General features: G+C 37.9%; 1 protein-coding gene across 1 annotated transcript in view; it reads left to right on the top strand.

Annotated features, from left to right (window-relative positions):
* LOC126194994 (protein unc-80 homolog) overlaps window positions 1-20,532 on the top strand; it is a 1,036,886-nt gene that overhangs the window by 634,376 nt on the left and 381,978 nt on the right. Inside the window, exons 37-38 of the mRNA XM_049933411.1 lie at window positions 138-385; window positions 10,223-10,430. Of these exons, the coding sequence (XP_049789368.1) occupies window positions 138-385; window positions 10,223-10,430 (456 nt within the window). The remainder of the gene's footprint in view (window positions 1-137; window positions 386-10,222; window positions 10,431-20,532) is intronic.

Here is a 20,532-nt window from a genome sequence, read left to right on the forward strand (position 1 = left end):
AAATTGTCCTTAGGAGCACCCTGTGTAATCATTGATCTAGTGCCTGGTATAGTCATAACTTTATTTAATATCATTAAATTCATACACCTTACTTTATTCCATTTCACATAAAAGTTCAAATAAAAATAATGTTTCAGGTGCGTGAAGTTTTCCATGCTCCACTAGCAGTACTAGTAAAAGGTGCTGTAGTACTTTCTGAGGAGCACTTTGTGAATATGCTGCCTGTAGCATGGGAACTCCTACTGGAGCACAGCCAAGAAGTTGCTGCTGTAGCAGCTTCACTCTTTATTCTTGGTGCTGTGCGAGCACCAACACAAGCAACAGATATAATGCACAATGGCCTCCAGAATCAGACACCTGCTGTTCGTATCAATGCAATACTGAGGTTAGTTCAGCTGAGACCATGAGTGTTCATCAGCATGCTATGTTGGAAAAAATCATTTTAAAAATAACAATTCATGTGAGATTAGATTATATATGCTGTTCATTGTGCATACCCATAGGGAAATGATCTTCAAGGATGTGAAATATGCAAGAAAAACGAAAATACATTTACTTATGTATGAGAGAACTGATATGCGCAAAATAGGTAACTGATATGTTAGTGAATGACATTTCAACTTAGATATAGGCATAGCTCTGAACTATGAGATAGAAAAGAATATTGTAGGGTTTCTAAATCTTATCATTCACTTAAGTCAACACTTTGTTTTGATTTTTTAAAGTCATTTTTCATGTTGTTCTGTTATTATTTTCATGTTTATCTTAATGAACATTAAACCATGAAGAAATTAAGACTCAGAGCATCACTAGATGTCAAAATACTTTTGGAAATACATACCTCATCTGTGAGCTAGTGGTCACTGGATTGGCTGCTAATGTGGAGGTTCTGTGGTCAGTGTCTGTTGACAGCCTTAGATTGTTCTGTTCTGGACTGTCTGGAACTGGGTTTACTGAGTCTTGTGAATCCAGTTGAGGAGTTGCTTCTGTAAGTGTAGTGAAATTCACAAATAAACTACTAAAATGATATTAAGTGTAAATACATTTTGTAATTATCATGTTATTAAACAATACAGAATTACTTATATTAGTAACATCAGATCAAATTTTTCTAATATGACAGATTTGTGGCAACAACTATTCTCAGTGACCATTACCCAGGAGTCAGTGCAACACTCCCAGTTTCTGAAAGCTGTTTTCAGTATAAGCAATATGTTTCAGACATACTCATGTCTAGAGAGTACCCGATTTTCAGAGACACTTCAATTTGTGGGGTTGATAAACAATTACAATAACCTCTCCTAATTTGCTACCATCCTCCACTGTGTTGTCTGTAATAAAACTGAAGGCCTCAAGCACCACAGCAAACCTGCTGTAATTTAGACTCTTTACAGCATTTTCTGACAAGTGATATTAACTATAATTTTCATCTATACTTGCAAAAAGTATGCTGTAGTACACTGTCATTTGCCACTCACCCTATTTAAATACCCATTTTGTAATTACAGTGTAAAATAAAGAGAAATACATAAAACTGGAAGACAGAAGTAATTGAATACTTGCACTGACTCACTAATGACTTGAGAAAGTCTTAAATTTTCTGATGCCAAGTATAAAATAATACCATTCTGTGTATAAAGTGGTTCAACATTAACAGGTTTCTGGATTCATATGTCATATAGTCTAGGCAAGTTGAGCGAATTTCCTGTATGCCTCGCTAGACTTTCACAGTTCTGGCTGCTAGCTTGATGTGATTGCACAGATACAACAGATATTGCCTTTTGGAACTCTTAGTGTACTAACAATTTTCCAACATTTTTTGGAGCATCTGATTCAAAACATTCCAAACATAGTCAATTACTTGGATGATATGTTAGTAAGTGACACTACAAGAGGACAACAGCTTGCAAACTTACATCCTCTGGTTCAGACACTTCAGCAAACTGGAGTAAAATGCAATCTACAAAAGTGTGAATTCTTCCAAGAGCAAGTGGAGTACTTAGGACACATATTGAGTTATAAAGAATTTCAATGAAGTCATCACAATGTGGAAGCAACAGAAAAAATCCAAGTGCCTGGAAACTTAACAACCTTTAGTCTAACTTACGGTGTGACTAACACATGATATAACGCTTAAGGAAATCTCTGAGGTAGGAAACAATGAGAAAAGTTCGAAAACATTTCAGTGCGTCATCAGGGAATGGGCTGAAATTAAAACTACTGATGGCTGCAAGTGAAATGCTACCTAACATGACCAGATATTCTATCAGTTACACATTGGAAGTAGTTACCAATATAAGTACAGTGATGCTTTTGTATCAAGATCACATTTTGGTCTATCAGGAACTAAATTCAACGGAAACTGGTCCAACTTCACAGCACTATATCAAACCCTCCCCACACTCACTATGATCGACTTGCTCCTCTTAATATTATTTTCTTTCATTCAGTCTGGAGTGTGCTGCAAATTGAAAGGCTCATTCAGCAGTTCTGAGCACTTTTTATAAGCACAATATCCTGATTGCATCAAGGCAAACATTACAGGTAGATGTTATTTTTCTTTCCTTAGTGTATAGCCTTTAATAAAGGGGTAATGAGCAGTAGTAAAATTAAGGAAGGCTATGCATTGTATTGTATTGTATTTTTTATTGGTCCTGTTGTCTACATAGCAGCTTAAGCGTAAGACATTGGACAAGTCAAGTTATAAATATACAGGCTGAAAGTCATTTCAAGGCATACATATTTAAGGTTGCAATAATACACTTTACACGTAAGTATTTTTATATCACATTTCATAAATTTAAATATTCTTAAATGGAGTAAAAGCAGTGATGCTGTAAATATGACTAGAGATTTTCCAAATGTATTGACCTCTGTGATAGCTTTTATGTTTTCAGGAAGTTTGTTATAAAGCATAACCCCCATGTGAACAGTAACTTTTTGGCTCAGTGCTGTGCTGATTTGAGTCGTATGTAAGTTTCTGTTTTGTCTGGTAAAGTGATCATGTATATCACAGTTTTTTCGCAGTCTCCAGTCCTTACCTATCACATTTAATTTAAAGAACAAAAGGGGTTCCATAATGTATACACATGGTAATGGAGGAATACCAGATTTCTTAAACAGGGGTTTACAAGAGTCTCTAGGCTTGCACCCAAACAAGATTCTAATGCCCCATTTTTGTAGTTTAAAAGTGCTATTAGCTGTTTTAGAGTTTCCCCAGAAGGCGACCCCATATCTAAGACGAGAATGAAAGTACGCATGATATGCATTCAATACTGTTTTCTCACTACAGCATGATTTTAATGAACAAAGAAGGTAACATGTTTTGGTCAGTTCTGCATTGAGATATTGAATATGCTTATGCCATCTGATGTTACTCTTCAGCCAGAGTCCTAGGAATTTGGTTTCAGTATTGTTACCAACTGGTTCGTCATTGATAGAGACTGATGGGATGAACATGTCCTTGCTAGGAACATTGTGGAATTTTAGAGCAATGGTTTTCTTACTGCTTATTACAAGCTGATTACTCTGTGCCCAGCTGCTAAGTTGTTTCGTGACCGCATTTACTGTCTGCTGTAACTGTTCATCGTCGTCTCCTTTTAGTAGAATCGTGGTGTCATCTGCAACTGTGTGCATCAACATTTAAGCTTAGATCATGTATGTACAGAAGAAACAGAAGGGGTCCCATTACTGATCCTTGGGGTACACCACATTTAATTTGTTTATAGTCAGATAAGTGATTAGATACAGTTTTTAGTTCAATATTTGTGTGCTTGATGCACACTGCCTGCTTACGATTAGTCAGGAAGGAACTGATCCACTTGTTGGACAGACCTCGAATACCATATCTTTCAAGCTTTGATAGCTGAATTTTATGGTCAACCATGTCAAAAGCTTTTGACAAGTCAATGAATGCTCCTATTGTTTCCTGTTTTTTGTCCATCAGGTTTAAGATGGAACTGATGCACTCATAGACGGCAGTTGTCGTTGACCTCTTATTTCTGAATCCACGTTGTTCATTACATAGGATGCTGTTTTTATTTATAAATTTCATAAGTTTGTCATACATAACTTTTTCCAGTACTTTAGATATGCAGGAGGAAATTGTGATGGGTCTGTAGTTATTTACATTGTCTTTATCCCCTTTTTTATATACAGGAATAACTTTTGATCTTTTCAACACTTCGGGGAAAGTGCCTGCCTGAAGTGAGCAGTCACATAAGTGTGTGAGTACTTCAATTAGGTTTGATGCGCTCTTCTTTAACATTGTTGCAGGTATACAATCAATACCTCCCGAGGGTATTAGGTCAGGAAATGAGATGATGGTAGTTGGAGGCATGGTTTCTCATATGGGCAGCGAAATAACTGCCGCAGCAGAAGTAAAAAGGATAAGAAATGTTGTCTGGAAAAAGAAAAAATAGCTTTATTGAAAAAGAAAACCTGCTACATCTGAAAATGAATTCAAATATTCAAGGCGTCTACTCCGAAAGTGTTTCTCTCCATTCCTACTGTTATTTGATGATTTAGGTAATAGTCAGTAAGCATGAACAGTGGTAATAAATGGGCTTTAACCATGATATGAGACACAGACGTGAGAATATTACTCAAAGGGTTAACAATTAGGTTTTCTGCTCCTTTTAGACATGTAGGAATACCGTCATATCTGTCATTTGGATTGCATTGTATGCGCATCCGTTTATGAAGAATTCCTGCTAAGAAAACGAAATCTTCTTGTCACTAACACAGTCAAGGACTCACAACATCGTACACCTTATTTGGCAACTGTGTTGGTATGAGAGTGATTTGCGGCTGTAGTACTGTGTTGTACCTGCTACATCCATTTAATATTTTCGTGTTATCTCAATCAGATATTGTGAATAATTACCACAGAAGGAGTGGTTTTGAGTTAGGAAACGTATTTCAGTTCAAAGTGGTCGCTTCATGCAAAAGGCTGTACTCTCATGTTTCACATTGCGAGCTGTATACGTCAGTTACAATTATGGTAAGGGCTTTATTTACTATTTTGCAAACAAGTCACCGCTGCAGTGAAGTGCTCAATTTATATAACTATAGCTGTTTTTTTTACAATAGTCCCAGTTTTTCTGCAAAAGCTTTATCTTATCAATTTCTTCCGCTACTGCTCTTTTTTAAGTTCTAATGCCTAAGGAACCAAACTGCTAGCATTATCAGTCCCTAGATGCAGAAACTACTTAAACTAACTTATTATAAGGCCAACACATACATCCATGCCCGGGGGAGGACTAGAACACCTAACCATCCGGGAGGGAAAGGGGGGGGGGGGGGGCGACACAGCTGCCTGCTTTATGAATTCCAAGCAAAAAAAAAACAAAAAACAATGCCACAAGTGTTCGAACAACTACTTTCATGCAGAAAGATGCATATGGAATCTGTTCATCATTTAGGAGCGAAACAAGAGGGTAACATTATGGAAACAATGATCAGGCTACTTAGTATATAACACACAGACTTCCTCATTATCCATATGTGCGGCATATCTTTCGTGTTAACGAAAGTAATATCCCACTATACCTCTTCTTAAATCTCAAATGAAATGAATGCCATGAGGAATTGAATATTTGTTGACTGCATCTCTTCTTTCTTCCATCCCTACCAACATATTTCTTCACTCTCGTGGTCATCATGACATTCTATATGTATGCGGAAAAAGATTGCACATGGACACATTCGACATCGAGGAGCAAAGCGTTTGATATCTTACATTATATTCAATTCAAATAAGCTTTTGATGTATTTTTACTTCATTTGTATTTTGAGATGATTATGAATGTTATGGAAAATTATCTCACTTGTTTTATGCTGAATGAGAAACACTGAATCACCTGTTTTGCTTTCCCTATGTATAAATGACATACAGTTGGCACCAACAGCCTTCTTACATGCCAGAAGCTGAAACTTGTATGATTCTGGATGAATGATAATTGAATGCCTCAAATGTATACATAGCCCACAAGGTGACATCAGAAACTATCAGGGGAGAACGCCACATAAAAACGAAACATGCACACACGTCTCCCCTCTGAAGAACCATATCAGACAACGATGACAAGCATTTTGCTAAAGAGGTGCCTCGTAAGAGAGCTGAGAATTTTCAACATGGTAGTAAGTTTCTGTCAACTCTGTAATAGTGGATTTACTTCTGGGTGTAGCCCGGCATTACCTCGCTAAATTCACTTGGCATTCGTTTTTCACATCGAAGACTCATACGATATAATCCACTGTAAGATGAGACACTTAGAAAGTATATGTAATTTCTAGACTCCAAGAACAGCGTTATTCACATTAGTAACACAGGTTTGTGTGTTTAATGTTGTGTTTTGAAGCTCAGGCAATATCGCAGTGACTATAGTCCACCCGTTGCCGCCAGTGTGTCATTAGCTCAGTGGTTACCATATGTAATGCGATGCTAGTGCTATAAGAGATGGCAGTTCCAATCTCGGTGAAAGCCGCTGAACACAACCTTTTATTTAACATTTTAATTAATGGAGTTGCAAACTGCTAGTAAAAATTCCTTACATGATATCTGAAGAATGCCTTTACACATAAATCTTTGAACAATTTCAACTTAGTAAATTATATTAATATCATGGATGTCTGCTTTGCAAATGCCAAGGTGCTTCGCTGTAAAATAGTTTCTGAAAAGATTCAAACTGACTGTCAATGATACGAATTTGAGCTTTGTTCATCATATAGATCTAACATATCAGGAGGTTGTTTATGAAGTGAACAGGTTCATTAATATAGTCCCTCTCTTCTAAATTTTTGCAGTAGCATTTAACTGTAGACATTTTCTGACTGCGGCATTAGCAATTTCTTTCTGTTCTCTGAAACCTCAAAAACAATAACTTTTTCTGGTTTAAATCTGATCAAGCTATCACTTATGATCAACGTTAAATACTTCATGAATCCATACATGGAACTCCAAACGTGCAGTGGCCTGCACTGCTACAGAGCATGCTTTGCAAGGTATTGACACAGCTTATCGCATAGACTTACCATAAAGAATGAAACAAAAACTGTAATACACTTTACACCACAGACGCTCACTCTGGTTTGACGAAAATATCTGAATATTGGCCAAAGGTTGCACAAATAACTGTCTTTGAAAGGAAAATAAATGAGGTATGAAGCATTTATAAATTCATAGAATGTAGTGAGGTGGTTTAATTTCATCCCAGTCTATAATATTAATTTCAGGCCATACCCTCAGCTCCTTCCAATTAATGTAATACAGTACCCATCTACTAATCTGGGTGTCTGTCTCTGTTGCTTTCGAGCATGAATGGAAATCGTAGAAATTTTCTGTGGAGCAACGTTTAGTAATAATAAAGCGTTTTAAATTATCAAAAGTGATGGGCAGTAGCAGGCACTTTCAATAAGGAACAGGGGAGTGCAGCACTGCTGCTGTTGCCACGGCCGCTGCCAGTAGCCAGCAAATGGATCCTGGTGCTTTGTCCCATATGACATCCAGAGGAGGACAGTCTGCAAGAAATCTGCTGCATATTGGTTACTGGATAAAATTTTGTTATCGGTGTGTCACAAAGTGAGATAGATTGAATCTGCACAACTATTACATTCATATCTTCAGCATTCAGACAGAAGAGGCTATAAATATTTTTTGTGCCAGCTGGTCCGATCCACAGACATTGTAGACAGAAACAATGCACGCTACTGCTAGACCACAGGCATAAACAGTCTCAACATGGGACAAGACTTCCTCCAGGAAGTGCCACAGTCTACAGCATTGCCAGATTGTGCAGATAGCTGGACTTAGAGAATTAGCAAGTTGGTCAGTTTATTTGTCCCATGTGGCAATTAGCACAGACTTAGCCTCTGCAGCAACCTGCCTTTAGTCGAGTTTTATGTCAAAGAGTGTACATGATTGCTAGCAGCACTGGTCACAAGAGTGCACGGTTGCAAGAATACCTGCATCTGGATGGCCACATTGCATTACTGAGAGGGAAGACTGTCGTGTTGAGCATATGGCTCTGGCACATTATACTGCATCTGCAATTTGAGTAGCAGTTGGCATCATGGTGACACAATGAACTGTTAGAAATCAGTCACCTCAAGGACAGCTCCAAGCAGATGCCATGCAGCAAGCATTCCACTGATCCCAAATCACCGCTATTTACTTCATTGATGTCAAGTTGAGCTCATTGGAGGGCTGACTGGAGGTCTGTTGTTGAGCTCATTGGAGGGCTGACTGGAGGTCTGTTGTGGTTTCTAATGAAAGCTTACTGTGCCTCAGTTCCAGTGATGACCAAGTGTTGTTTAGAAGGAGACGCGTTGACAGCCAGCAACCGACCTGTCTGTGTACTAGATACATTGGACCTACATCTGGAGCTATGGTCTGGGGTACAATTTTTTATGACCACATGAGCACTCACATGGTTATCTTATGCACCGTGACTGCAGATTTCTACATCAGCGTGTTGTACTCCCATTCATGAACTGCATTTCAGATAGCATTTTCCAACAGGATAACACTCACCCACATACCATTGTTGTAACCCAGCTTGCTCTACAGAGTGTTGTTATGTTGCCTTCGCCTGCTCTATCGCCAGATCGGTCTCCAGTTGACCCCATATGCGACACCATCTGACAACCACCTCTATATTGACCAAACAAGTGCAGTAGGCATGGAACTCCTTTTCACAAAGTAACATCCAGTAGCTGTACAACACAATGCATGGACGTTTGCATTCACCATTTTGGTGGTTACATCAGTTATTAGTGTACCAGCACTTCATATTTGCAATGGCTTATCTCCCGCTTACATTTACCCCTCATCCTGCAATGTTAATCTCTTAGATATGGTAGTTAGACAGATGTATTCCTGAAATTTACTTATTGGACATTAGTTATTTTTTCCTGTTGTGATTTTTTTCTGACGGTGTATATCTCATCTTGTGAATATTTCTTACATTCAGTATAGACTTTCTTTTGTGATTTAGAATTGCTGGGTACATTGGAATGTTCAGTAATAACGATGGTAGGATAACTGACCTTTTACTCAAACTCTTATGTTGTTCATTGACCAAACATGCCAGCTAGCACTCAGAATTTTCCAGGTGTTTTCAGATTTTGCTGGACTGTGTAATCTCCCACAATTCATTGTTGTCACTACTATTGCCAATTGTAAGTTCTCCTTTTTCAAAAATATGAGAGGAGTAAGATTTACAATAAACTTTTTACTCATCTTCTTTCCTTGTAGGTGGCTCCAGTTCTTCATATCTAGGGACTGATTCTTGAAGCTGAAATTTTTTACATTTTAGGTTCTCATGGTTCCAACAGATGCAAATAATTTTGAAGTAAGCCTGTGCAGCTTTTTATTTTCATGATAATTTATTATCTCATATTTTACGATATCACACAGTCTTTTGAATTTTCACATTAAGAAAGCCGAAATCACATTGTTCTTCCCAAAATAAAAAAAAACATGTCCGATCACATCAGTGGCATGTCCACTCACTCTGCATTAATAACAATATTCCGAAGGGTTTACAAATTTTCTTGACAAATGAATTTCTATTAATTTACAGATGAATACAGAAATAAACATACTAAACAGTACTAAATTGCTTAATTAATAATAGAAATTTTAAGTGTGCCAAATATTTTGTAATTTCAAATATTTTTTTAAAAAATAATTTTAACTGTACATTCAGAGCTAGTACATATCAGTTGTAAGAAAGAAAATAAAGTAATTTCTTTTTACAGATTTTAGCTTGAAACATAACACATCATGTAAAAAACGTATGAGCTTTTTTAGAAAAACAGCTGAGATATTATTGACCTATTCAAAATTCAAAAATATTTCTGATATCAGCTACTTCTGTTGAGGAAAAGTATGCTAGAGGAGGATGTTCCTTTACAATTTGCAGCTCCGTTCTTTAAGGAAAAGAATATGGATAACATAAACACAACTAAAAAGTAGATGACAACACAGCTCTTCTTGCAAAGAACACAGTTATTATAAGTGACTAACAAAGAATAATGTGAATCAGGTATTGATGGTTAATTGTGAGTAAAGGGATGAATGTCAGTGCATAAAAAAGATTTTCTCTTGAAGAAACTGTAAGTTTAAATCCCCTAACAACAAGAATAAAAGAAATGTGAGCTGCCTGTATTTAAATGTCATAAATAGTTCATGTTTCCTGAAATACATATTTTTATTCAGGTTTCAGGTACTGTGGAAAATGAGATACCAAGTGTGGCCACGAATGGAAGAAGGTGCTCATGTGACGTTTAAAGTTCCTCCCCCTGGAATAGAATTCACGTTACCATCACCAAAGATAGGTATTGAATCACTTCCTGTGGTAGATCCACCATGGATGCCTCAAGTAAAAACGAAGGTTGAAGAAGTGACAATCAGCCAGGAGAGTCATGTAAGTTGCCATATGATTATTTTTTGATACATAATTTGCCTTAAAGTATTACTTTTATTAGCTTGTTTTTATCTGTACGTCAGTCAAATATTAACTTCAAGTTACACTAACTTGCTCTTAAAAGAACTCTAAAAATCATAGGAAATATATTTTTATAGCATTATTTCTCCTTTTTCTCTTTCAGTGGAGTGTTTTTCCACTCCATTAATATACAATGTGTGAAATATTATGCTGCTCCACTTAGCTGTTTCCTAGATGCATCCTATAGAAACCATAGTTATTCATAATGTTTTGTCAATTTCATTATGAAGGAGAGCCTTCAATGCCATGGAATGAGTGAAGTTATAGAGGAACAACATGAAGAAAATGTTAGAATCATGATTAATAATACTGTTAGACTGTGTAGTGATTCAAGAATTTCTGAGTAAATTCCAGAACCATTCAGCCTTCTACCATCTCGAACACACGCTATTCTGGGCATAAGTCTGGGATGGTAGAATCCTACCTACTGCACATCACATGTTTGTGTCTGCAGGTTTAAAATCAGTAGAAAGTAGATGCAGCAATTCGATGGCACCGACAAGTACCTGTTGGGCAATCCATAGATGTTTTAGTGAGTGTGTAAGAAAGATCCTTGGAGTTTATATGCAGCTCTGTGCTTATTCTGTCATTGACTATTGTTATTAAAACAAAAACAGTTGAAAAAGTACTCTTGTAGACTCTTGAAGCAGCCTTGTTAGAGGCAAGACTCATTTTATGATTTATGTTAAGAAAGGTAATGGTTCCAAGCCAACTTTCTTTTAACTGTAACTCAATTTATTTCCAACATCTCACTGTATGAGAGAGTTGCAGGAAGTTACATATTCATGTGAAAAGTGAAATTTTTATTGTGTCTGGAAGTCAAATACATCGTTAGTTGACAAAAAGTAAAGTTTGTATGTCTACTTATTTCATAAGTAGAAAGAGTCTAAAAATTCTTGTACCTAGCGTTATTTGACGGAGAAGAAGTCAAGAGGGTTTCCAGTAGCCACCTACTCAGTAAAGAAGAGTGACTGCAAATTCCAAGTAAGTCATCTCGTAAAGAAGTGGAAGGTGGTTTGGGGGAATAAGCGGCTATAACCCAGATCCACACTCACACTTTTAAGTTGTCAGAACATTAGAACTCTTATAAACTATTTGTATGTACTCAAGCTAAATAAAATTAATAAAAAATCTTCGACTTTGGAAAGAAAGTAAAGGAAGATACTCTTCTCATAGTTATATCTAGCGTTTGACACTAAATACCAGTTGTTCCCAACATAATTGGAATGACCTATGTCTGACAAGTATTTGTCTACAGAAAGCTTTTTTCATTATTAAACAATGTAAAGTTGTAAATGTAGTACACAGATTAAGTTTCTAAGTGTTGCTTCTCTTTTAGTAATGTATGCCTTGACTTGTTCACTTCCTTGAAAGCCTCTTTCTTGAAAGAATCTTGAACAATGAATGGACATTATATAGTTCCAGTATGATGGATATAGAGGCATTATCAGCAAAGTTATTTTGATTGTAAATCATTGGATAAGTATGTGATGCGTTATTAGAATAAGGACAGAAAAGAATTGTAAATCATGGTCTGGATAAGTATGTGAAGAATAAATAGAATAAGGACAGAAATGACCCATCATGGTATAATTACAAAACTTGGAAAATGCTGAGGAAACAAAGACTGTTGCACTCTCTGCTCAAAAAATAACACAGAAATGCTGACAGGTGAAACTTAGTAGAAATTAGTGCATCTATAAAAAGATTGATGCTCAAAGTATACAACAACTTCCACTGTCATTCCTTAGGAAAAGGTCTTGCCAAGATACCAAAAAATCTCTGGCTGTATATAAAATCATTAATCAGGTTGAAGCCTCTTATGTAGTCACTTTTCGAGAAGTCTGCTGTGGTAATAGGAAAGTTGAAGTTTTAAGTTTCACATTTAAAAAGTCATTGAAGCAGACATACCATCTTTTGACGATCACACAAACTTCTGTATGGAAGACAGAAATACACATTCCTGGGGCTGACAAGCAACTGTAAGAGTTGAAAAGCAGTAAGATTCCAGGTCCTGGTGCAATCCCAATTTGGTTTTACAGAGAGTAATCTTCAGTGATGGTCCTTTACCTAGCTTTTATGTATCGTGAATGTATGTATTTATGAAGGGATGCAAGAAGGGCAAAATAACAGGCTCAAAATTACCGACAAATATCCTCAACACTGGTTTGCTGCACAATTCTTGGTCATATTTTGAGTGAAAGTATAATAATTGTCCTCGAGGCAGAAAAGTATATATTTACAAATTGACACGTATTAAGAAAGCATCGCTCATGTGGAACTAAGCTTGCCCTTTTCTCTCATGATATCCTGCAAACTATGTATGGAGGCAACAGAGACTTCCCATATTTTTGGGTTTCTGGAAAGCATTTGACACAGTGCGTCACTGCAGACTGTCATCAAAGGTCCAAGTATATGAAATAGGTTCTCAGATATGTGAATTTTTCAAAGGCTTCTTAAGTAATAGAAACCAGTATGTTGTCCTCAGTGGTGAGTGTTCCCTTAAAGACAAGTATATTGTCAGGAACACGAACAGCAAACTGCAACTGTTTGCTGATTATGCTGTAGTCTACAGGAAGTTGTCATCGAGTGACTGTAGGAGGATACAGGATGACTTAGACAGAATTTCTATTTGGTGTTATGAATCACAACTGGCTCTAAATTTAGAAAAAATGTAAGTTAATGCAGATGAGTCAGAAAACCAATTCTGTAATATTTGAATACAATATTTGTGGGCTTCTTGATACAGGCATGTCAATTACAGAAAATTATGAAACAGTATGAAATGGAATGAGTACCTAAGTTCGGTAGTAGGAAATGCGAATAATCGACTTGGGGTTGCTGGAAAAATTCTATGAAAGTGTAACTCATGGCCGGCTACTAACTATGGTCAAGAGGCAGCTGGACCACCCACTTGCTGATCTCCTTGCCCAACATAGTGTCCTTCACTTCAGTGACTGCATCGCAGCCTGTGCCATCTGGATCCTTCCTACCAACAATAGCTTTTCGGAACTGCACAGTTGGGGAATCTACGTGTAATATATCCTATGTTCCTGTACCCCCACTGGCCTAAACCTACATTAGTCACTGTCTTCACTGACCTATCCCTTTCTCTGCTCCCACTCCAGCAACACACAGCCTTCTACTCTACCAATACACTCACAGCCTTTTAATTTTTCTCCTTTTCTGCTCCCTGCCACCCCCTGTCTATTATCCTGACTGCACCTAGCTGCCCTACCCTGTCCCCACCAAGTCCCTTTATGCTCCCAAAAGCAGCACTTTACTGTGCCTCACACCTACTGTACTATCCCTTCCCCTCACCACATCAACTTCCTGCTTACCCCCACCATCCAGAGTGCTTTTCCCATCATGCACAGTTTCTCACAGTCTGGCATCGGCAGCCTAAGACAGTGGTCATGTGTGTGTGATGTGCTTGCATGAATGTGTGTGTGTTGTCTGCTTTAGAAGGCCTTTTGCCAGAAGCTCACTTGTTTAGCAGTCTTTTTGTTGTGCCTGTCAGCAACTCAACATCTTTAGTATTTGGTGAGTAGCAATATATTGTTTTCCTGATACTATCATATATCAAAATTTATAATTTAGTAATAACACTTTTTATTGCTTAAGGGAAAGGAGGGGAGTATTCTGCATCCATTTAGTAGTTCTGCCATGTTACAGCCATTAATAGGTATACGTTGCAAGGAAATTGTTGAATACTTTTGGACATGACTGATGACAACTCGGGAATCAGAATCCTAGAAAATTATAGCCATGGAATTTGCTACAGACGTCAATATTTCTGCTTGCTTTGGTGCAGTTTCAACCTTTGTCACTGCTCCTTCATCTCTGTCATGTAATCGTGGATCTGTGTCTTGCCTTTATCATGAGATACTGTTGCGGATTGCATTTATGCAAGTCTAAACATTACTCAGTTATGTTCATTCAGCTTGTTTGATGCTTTAAGATGTGGCACCAATGATGTGAAAAAATTGGAGCTACCCAAACCTTTGTGTAACATCTGTTTGACATAACTAATTAATATGTTTGGTTAGGTAAAAAATCCATTCTTCAAGGGCAGCAGGAGTAGGCACATACAAAGACATTTAAATTTGCAAGCTTTTGGAGCCAGTGGCTCCTTCTTCTGGCAGAAGACTTGAAGGAGAAGGAAGAGGCGTGAAGGAAGATGACTGTTGATGTGAAGGAAATGGGGAGAATTTGGAAAAGTTACCCAAAACTCTGGAGCAGGGAAAGACTTACCAGACAGGATGGCATGGAATGAGTCTTTCCTTTCATCCCATGCAGTAAGTCTCCTCTGGGTGACTCTTCTGAACTGTCCCCATTTCCCACTCTTCACCAGTCCTTTTCCTTCACCCCTCTTCCTTCTCCTTCAACACTTCTACCAAAAGAAGGAGCCACTGGCTCTGAATGCTTGCATATTAAAATAACTTTATATATGTGTTCTCCTGCTGCCACTCTACATCTACAGCTGCATTTATGTCTATATTCTGCAAACCACCAGAAAGTGCATGCAGAGGGTACATCCCATTGTACCAGTTATTAGAGTTTCTTTCAGTTCAATTCATGTATGGAGGCGGGAAGAATGATTGTTTAAATGGCACTGTGCATGCTGTAATTATTCTAATCATATCTTTGCAATTCCTATGTGAGCAATACATAGGAGGCTGTAGTATATTCCTAAAGTCATTATTTAAAGCCAGTTCATGAAACTTTGTTAGCAGACTTTCTTGTGGTAGTTAATGTCTATCTTCAAGAGTTTGTCAGTTCAGTTTTGTTTAGTATTTCTGTGACACTTTCCCATGAATCAAACACACCTGTAACCATTTGTCCTGCCCTTCTCTGTATGTGTTCAGTTATTCCTGTTAGTCCCATTTTGTACGCTCCCACACACGTGAGTAGTATTCTAGAACTAGTCACATGAATGATTTGTAAGCAATCTCCTTTGTAGACTGATTGCACTTCTCCAGTATTTTACCAATAAACCAAAGTCTGTCATCTGCTTTACCCACAACTGAGCCTATATGGTCATTCCATTTTATATGCCTACAAAATGTAACACTGAGGTATTTGTATGTATGAGTTGGCCGATTCCAACAGTAACTCAGTGATATTATAGTCATGGGGTACTACGTTGTTTCATTCTGCGAAGTGCACAGTTTTATATTTTTGAACATTGAAAGCAAGTCACCAATCTTTGCACCACTTTGAAATCTTATCAAGATCTCACTGAATATTTAAGCAACTTCTTTCAGGCAGTTTTATACTTTGTGAGTAGATTTTTTATCTATCCAGTTACATTATATTTTCAAAACCGGATTGTTTTCATTGATTTAAAATATGTTGGCAATGTTAGTGAGCTCATTAACCTTCAGCTGGAGGCCTTGAATAAAATCATTCTTTTCTTCAGTCATACAGGTTTTATAGTTTCTGAACTTCAACATATTCCATTGCTGAATGGAAGTACAGGGTTATTACAAATGATTGAAGCGATTTCACAGCTCTACAATAACTTTATTATTTGAGATATTTTCACAATGCTTTGCACACACATACAAATACTCAAAAGAGTTTTTTTAGGCATTCACAAATGTTCGATATGTGCCCCTTTAGTGATTCGGCAGACATCAAGCCGATAATCAAGTTCCTCCCACACTCGGCTCAGCATGTCCCCATCAATGAGTTCGAAAGCATCGTTGATGCGAGCTCACAGTTCTGGCACGTTTCTTGGTAGAGGAGGTTTAAACACTGAATCTTTCACATAACCCCACACAAAGAAATTGCAAGTCGGGAGAGCGTGGAGGCCATGACATGGATTGCTGATCATGATCTCCACCACGACCGATCCATCGGTTTTCCAATCTCCTGTTTAGGAAATGCCGAACATCAAGATGGAAGTGCGGTGGAGCACCATCCTGTTGAAAGATGAAGTCGGCGTTGTTGGTCTCCAGTTGTGGCATGAGCCAATTTTCCAGCATGTCCAGATACACGTGTCCTGTAACGTTTTTTTTCGCAGAAGAAAAAGGGGTCATAAACTTTAAACTGTGAGATTGCACAAAACACGTTAACTTTTGGTGAATTGCGAATTTGCTGCACGAATGCGTGAGGATTCTCTACCACCCAGATTCGCACATTGTGTCTGTTCACTTCACCATTAAGAAAAAATGTTGCTTCATCACTGAAAACAAGTTTTGTACTGAACGCATCCTCTTCCATGAGCTGTTGCACCCGCACCAAAAATTCAAAGTGTTTGACTTTGTCATCGGGTGTCAGGGCTTGTAGCAATTGTAAACAGTAAGGCTTCTGCTTTAGCCTTTTCCGTAAGATTTTCCAAACCGTTGGCTGTGGTACGTTTAGCTCCCTGCTTGCTTTATTCGTCAACTTCCGCGGGCTACACGTGAAACTTGCCCGCACGCGTTCAACCGTTTCTTCGCTCACTGCAGGCCAACCCGTTGATTTCCCCTTACAGAGGCATCCAGAAGCTTTAAACTGGGCATACCATCGCCGAATGGAGTTAGCAGTTGGTGGATCTTTGTTGAACTTCGTCCTGAAGTGTCGTTGCACTGTTATGACTGACTGATGTGAGTGCATTTCAAGCACGACATACGCTTTCTCGGCTCCTGTCGCCATTTTGTCTCACTGCGCTCTCGAGCGCTCTGGCGGCATAAACCTGAAGTGCGGCTTCAGCCGAACAAAACTTTATGAGTTTTTCTACGTATCTGTAGTGTGTCGTGACCATATGTCAATGAATGGAGCTACAGTGAATTTATGAAATCGCTTCAATCATTTGTAATAGCCCTGTATTATTGTGCTTCTTTTTAATAACCCACTTCTTAATTAGTTAAACTGAAGGAAAGTAATTCATTCATGTTAACCGTAACTTCCGTTTTATATTTATTGTGCTTATAGGATTGAAATTAACTACTTTATCACAGATTTTACCCTCAGTGGCAGTGGAATTAACCCGCTGATTACTGGAGTTGCACCATCTGCTTCGTGTGCTGAGGCACTGTGGCTTGCGGCATAGTACGGCTACTTGTGCTAAGTGCCTGTTCCTCAAGACGCAGCCAGGACCTGAGCAGCCCGTGCTGCCTTACCCACCCTATGCTGAATATTTCTGGAGTGACTACAACTCCAGGCAAATCACTGTGTCCTCTCATGGCTGATACAGGATAAATACTCTCACTACATAGTTTCTCTGCAGACGAATTACTGCAGAAACAAACTGAATTGTTAAAGCTATTTTCCATCACTAAAAATTATATCTTGCTTGTGTTTGTTTACACGATTTTTGTAGCTTAAGCCGAAAGTGACGTGATTCATTAGATTTACCTCAATATTTTACTGTTCTTTCTTGCATACCTATTTATAACATTTGCAATACTCTGTGGGTTGCTCACTTTACTAAGCCATAGGTAACGATATGTTGTTTTTGTTGATCAAAATGTTGTATTATGTCGTTTATAGGAGAAAGCAACGTACAGATCATCATTCATATCACACTACAACATCAGAATTTACTGTGAGCAATGATAAGAAAAGTTTTACTTCAGTTTATTAAATTCATTTTGTGACATGTTCAAAAATTTCACATGGCCTACAATTTGATTCTGAGAACACAGCAAGCTGAGTGCTTAGGGCATCCGCCACCAGATTCTTTACCTTTTATAGGTACAGTGTGTAAAGTCTTCCATCTCGGCAAAAATGCAACCATCCTTTGCAGATGGTAATCAGTGCTGTTATAATTTGGGATCACCAGAAATGACTGATTGTCTGCCACAGATATTTTGTCTTGTGCTGCTCATGAGTACTCAACAGATTTTCCAACATTTGAAAGCTGTGAAATTTATGTCTTTTGTTAGCATATGATATTCAAAGTCATGAACTGTAAATTTAGGAGTTCATTTTACACTTTGTGAATATGTTTTCCATCCTTCTTTTTGATCCGGGCTTTGGGCCTGCACTGGCAAAGTTAAGAATATATTTTTATTTTGTTTTTTGATTTTTTATAATACTTTTTTTCATTTTCAAAGTTTTTTCTGATAGCATTGTTGTATTTGTGTAGTGCTGCAATTAGTAATTCATTTTTGTGTGGTAATTTTCAAAACAGGGTATGACATACAATGGTACCTTGCAAGTTTTACATTCGTACCTACTTTCTCGATACACTTTCTGTTTCCCGCAAACAATGCATCTATGCCTTAGCGTACTCAGTTTCTGTTGTTGTCCCTGTATAAACAATAAAATCTAAGACATAGCCAGTCTTACAATCACATAACACAAATGTTTCTATTCGAATCTACTCTATTTGGATGGAATGAATCATCTAAAAGATAGGTGTCCATTTAATAATAACAAACTTTCATCAATGCAGAGTTTCTGATGTAGATTAAATGCACAATGGAAAGTTGTATGAACTAGATTGACGATTTTCCTATTTTTGGGTAATCTGTCTCCTCCAGTATTGGCATAGTTATCACTGAAATGTTACAGTCTCACAAGTAACAAGGGACGATCCCTTGACATCAGTTCACTGAAAATTGGAGTATTTAGAAGAACATCTCTGCTGTAGTATTCAATAATTTTCAGTTTTTTCATGCAGGGTATCAGAAGACAAACTGCTATGAGACAATACATTTGTTCATTTCCAGTATCTTTCCACTTTGTTGTTTGAGAATGGAGTATTCTCTTGGTGAATAAATAAAATTGATTTGTTTCATCAGCTGTATATTTCATCAGTTCTTCTGTAAAGAATAACATGAAAACTGACAGAATACTTGGCTCATTCCCTATTTGACACACGCCCTGAGAGCATATTATCAAATGCTTGATTAACTGTCTGAAAATCATTTTCTTTCCAGTCATATTTATTGCTAAGATGCAATTTCTTCATAGGCATTTCAGTATCACTTTCTGAGTCTTCAGATTCATAACAACTAACATCTCTTGTTGAAACACGAGACTGCATTGACACCCCTGCTGACATGGATGGTTTACGACGACAGCTTTCTCATTCTGTGGAAGAGCTGCCGCTTTTGTTAAAATTGATTATTTCGTCCTCACTGTCTGAGCAAATGGCTCTGAGCACTATGGGACTCAACTGCTGTGGTTATCAGTCCATTCTCACTGTCACTCCTCCTAATAACGTCCATGATTTCTTTCTCAGTGCACCCATGACGTCATGCCGTTTTCTTTGTAAAATACAGGACGCAAAGAACACTGAAGTAAATTCTGATGGGCAGTGAACTGTAGTACGAAGCCTAGGCTCACAGCAGAGAATCGGACGTCAAGCTAGCTGGCAGAACTGTGAAAGTCTATTGAGGCATTGGGCTGAATGCCTGTTGTGGAAGTTATTTTGTTGTCAGCACTCAGGTAGTGGTGCATCTATACTCGTAATCAGTGCTCAGGGGTCAGCAAATGGGTGCAACTTAACTCTTCAACAGCACACAGGGGAAAACCAACAGCCGCAACTAAACTCGTCATTAGCACCCAGGCAGCAGCAGGCAGCATGACGAGTAAACTTGCCAACAGCTGTCACAGGATACAACTCAGGTGTAACCAATACTCTGGAAGATGCCTTCTAACAACTGTTTCACCATACACCATTTTTAATTCATCTAGACAGTGAAAATAGTGCGCATAAATAAATTAATGCCTTTCATTTTTTAGTTTTTGCAACTTTGACAAATGACAGATCAATATTACTCAAAGTCTCTGAATGATTATCTTGAAAACGGTGAACCTGGTCAAATATTCATGTGCTACTCTTAAGAGCATCTACAGAAAGATGTAGTAGGACAGTGAAAGTACCTCTAGGTGCTATATGGTTGGACGTCCATGACTATTCACAGAATGTGGGGTTCGGATGCTTGTCTGCTCTGTAAAGTAGGATAGATGGTAATTTGTGGCATCTCTGCTGAAAGAGCACAATGCTGGTGCACGTGCAATTGTTTCGGAGTGCAGCATTCATTGTACATTCTTGAACATGGAGGTCAGCAGCAGGCCAGCC

Source organism: Schistocerca nitens, chromosome 7, assembly GCF_023898315.1.
Source record: "Schistocerca nitens isolate TAMUIC-IGC-003100 chromosome 7, iqSchNite1.1, whole genome shotgun sequence".
Taxonomy (NCBI): domain Eukaryota; kingdom Metazoa; phylum Arthropoda; class Insecta; order Orthoptera; family Acrididae; genus Schistocerca; species Schistocerca nitens.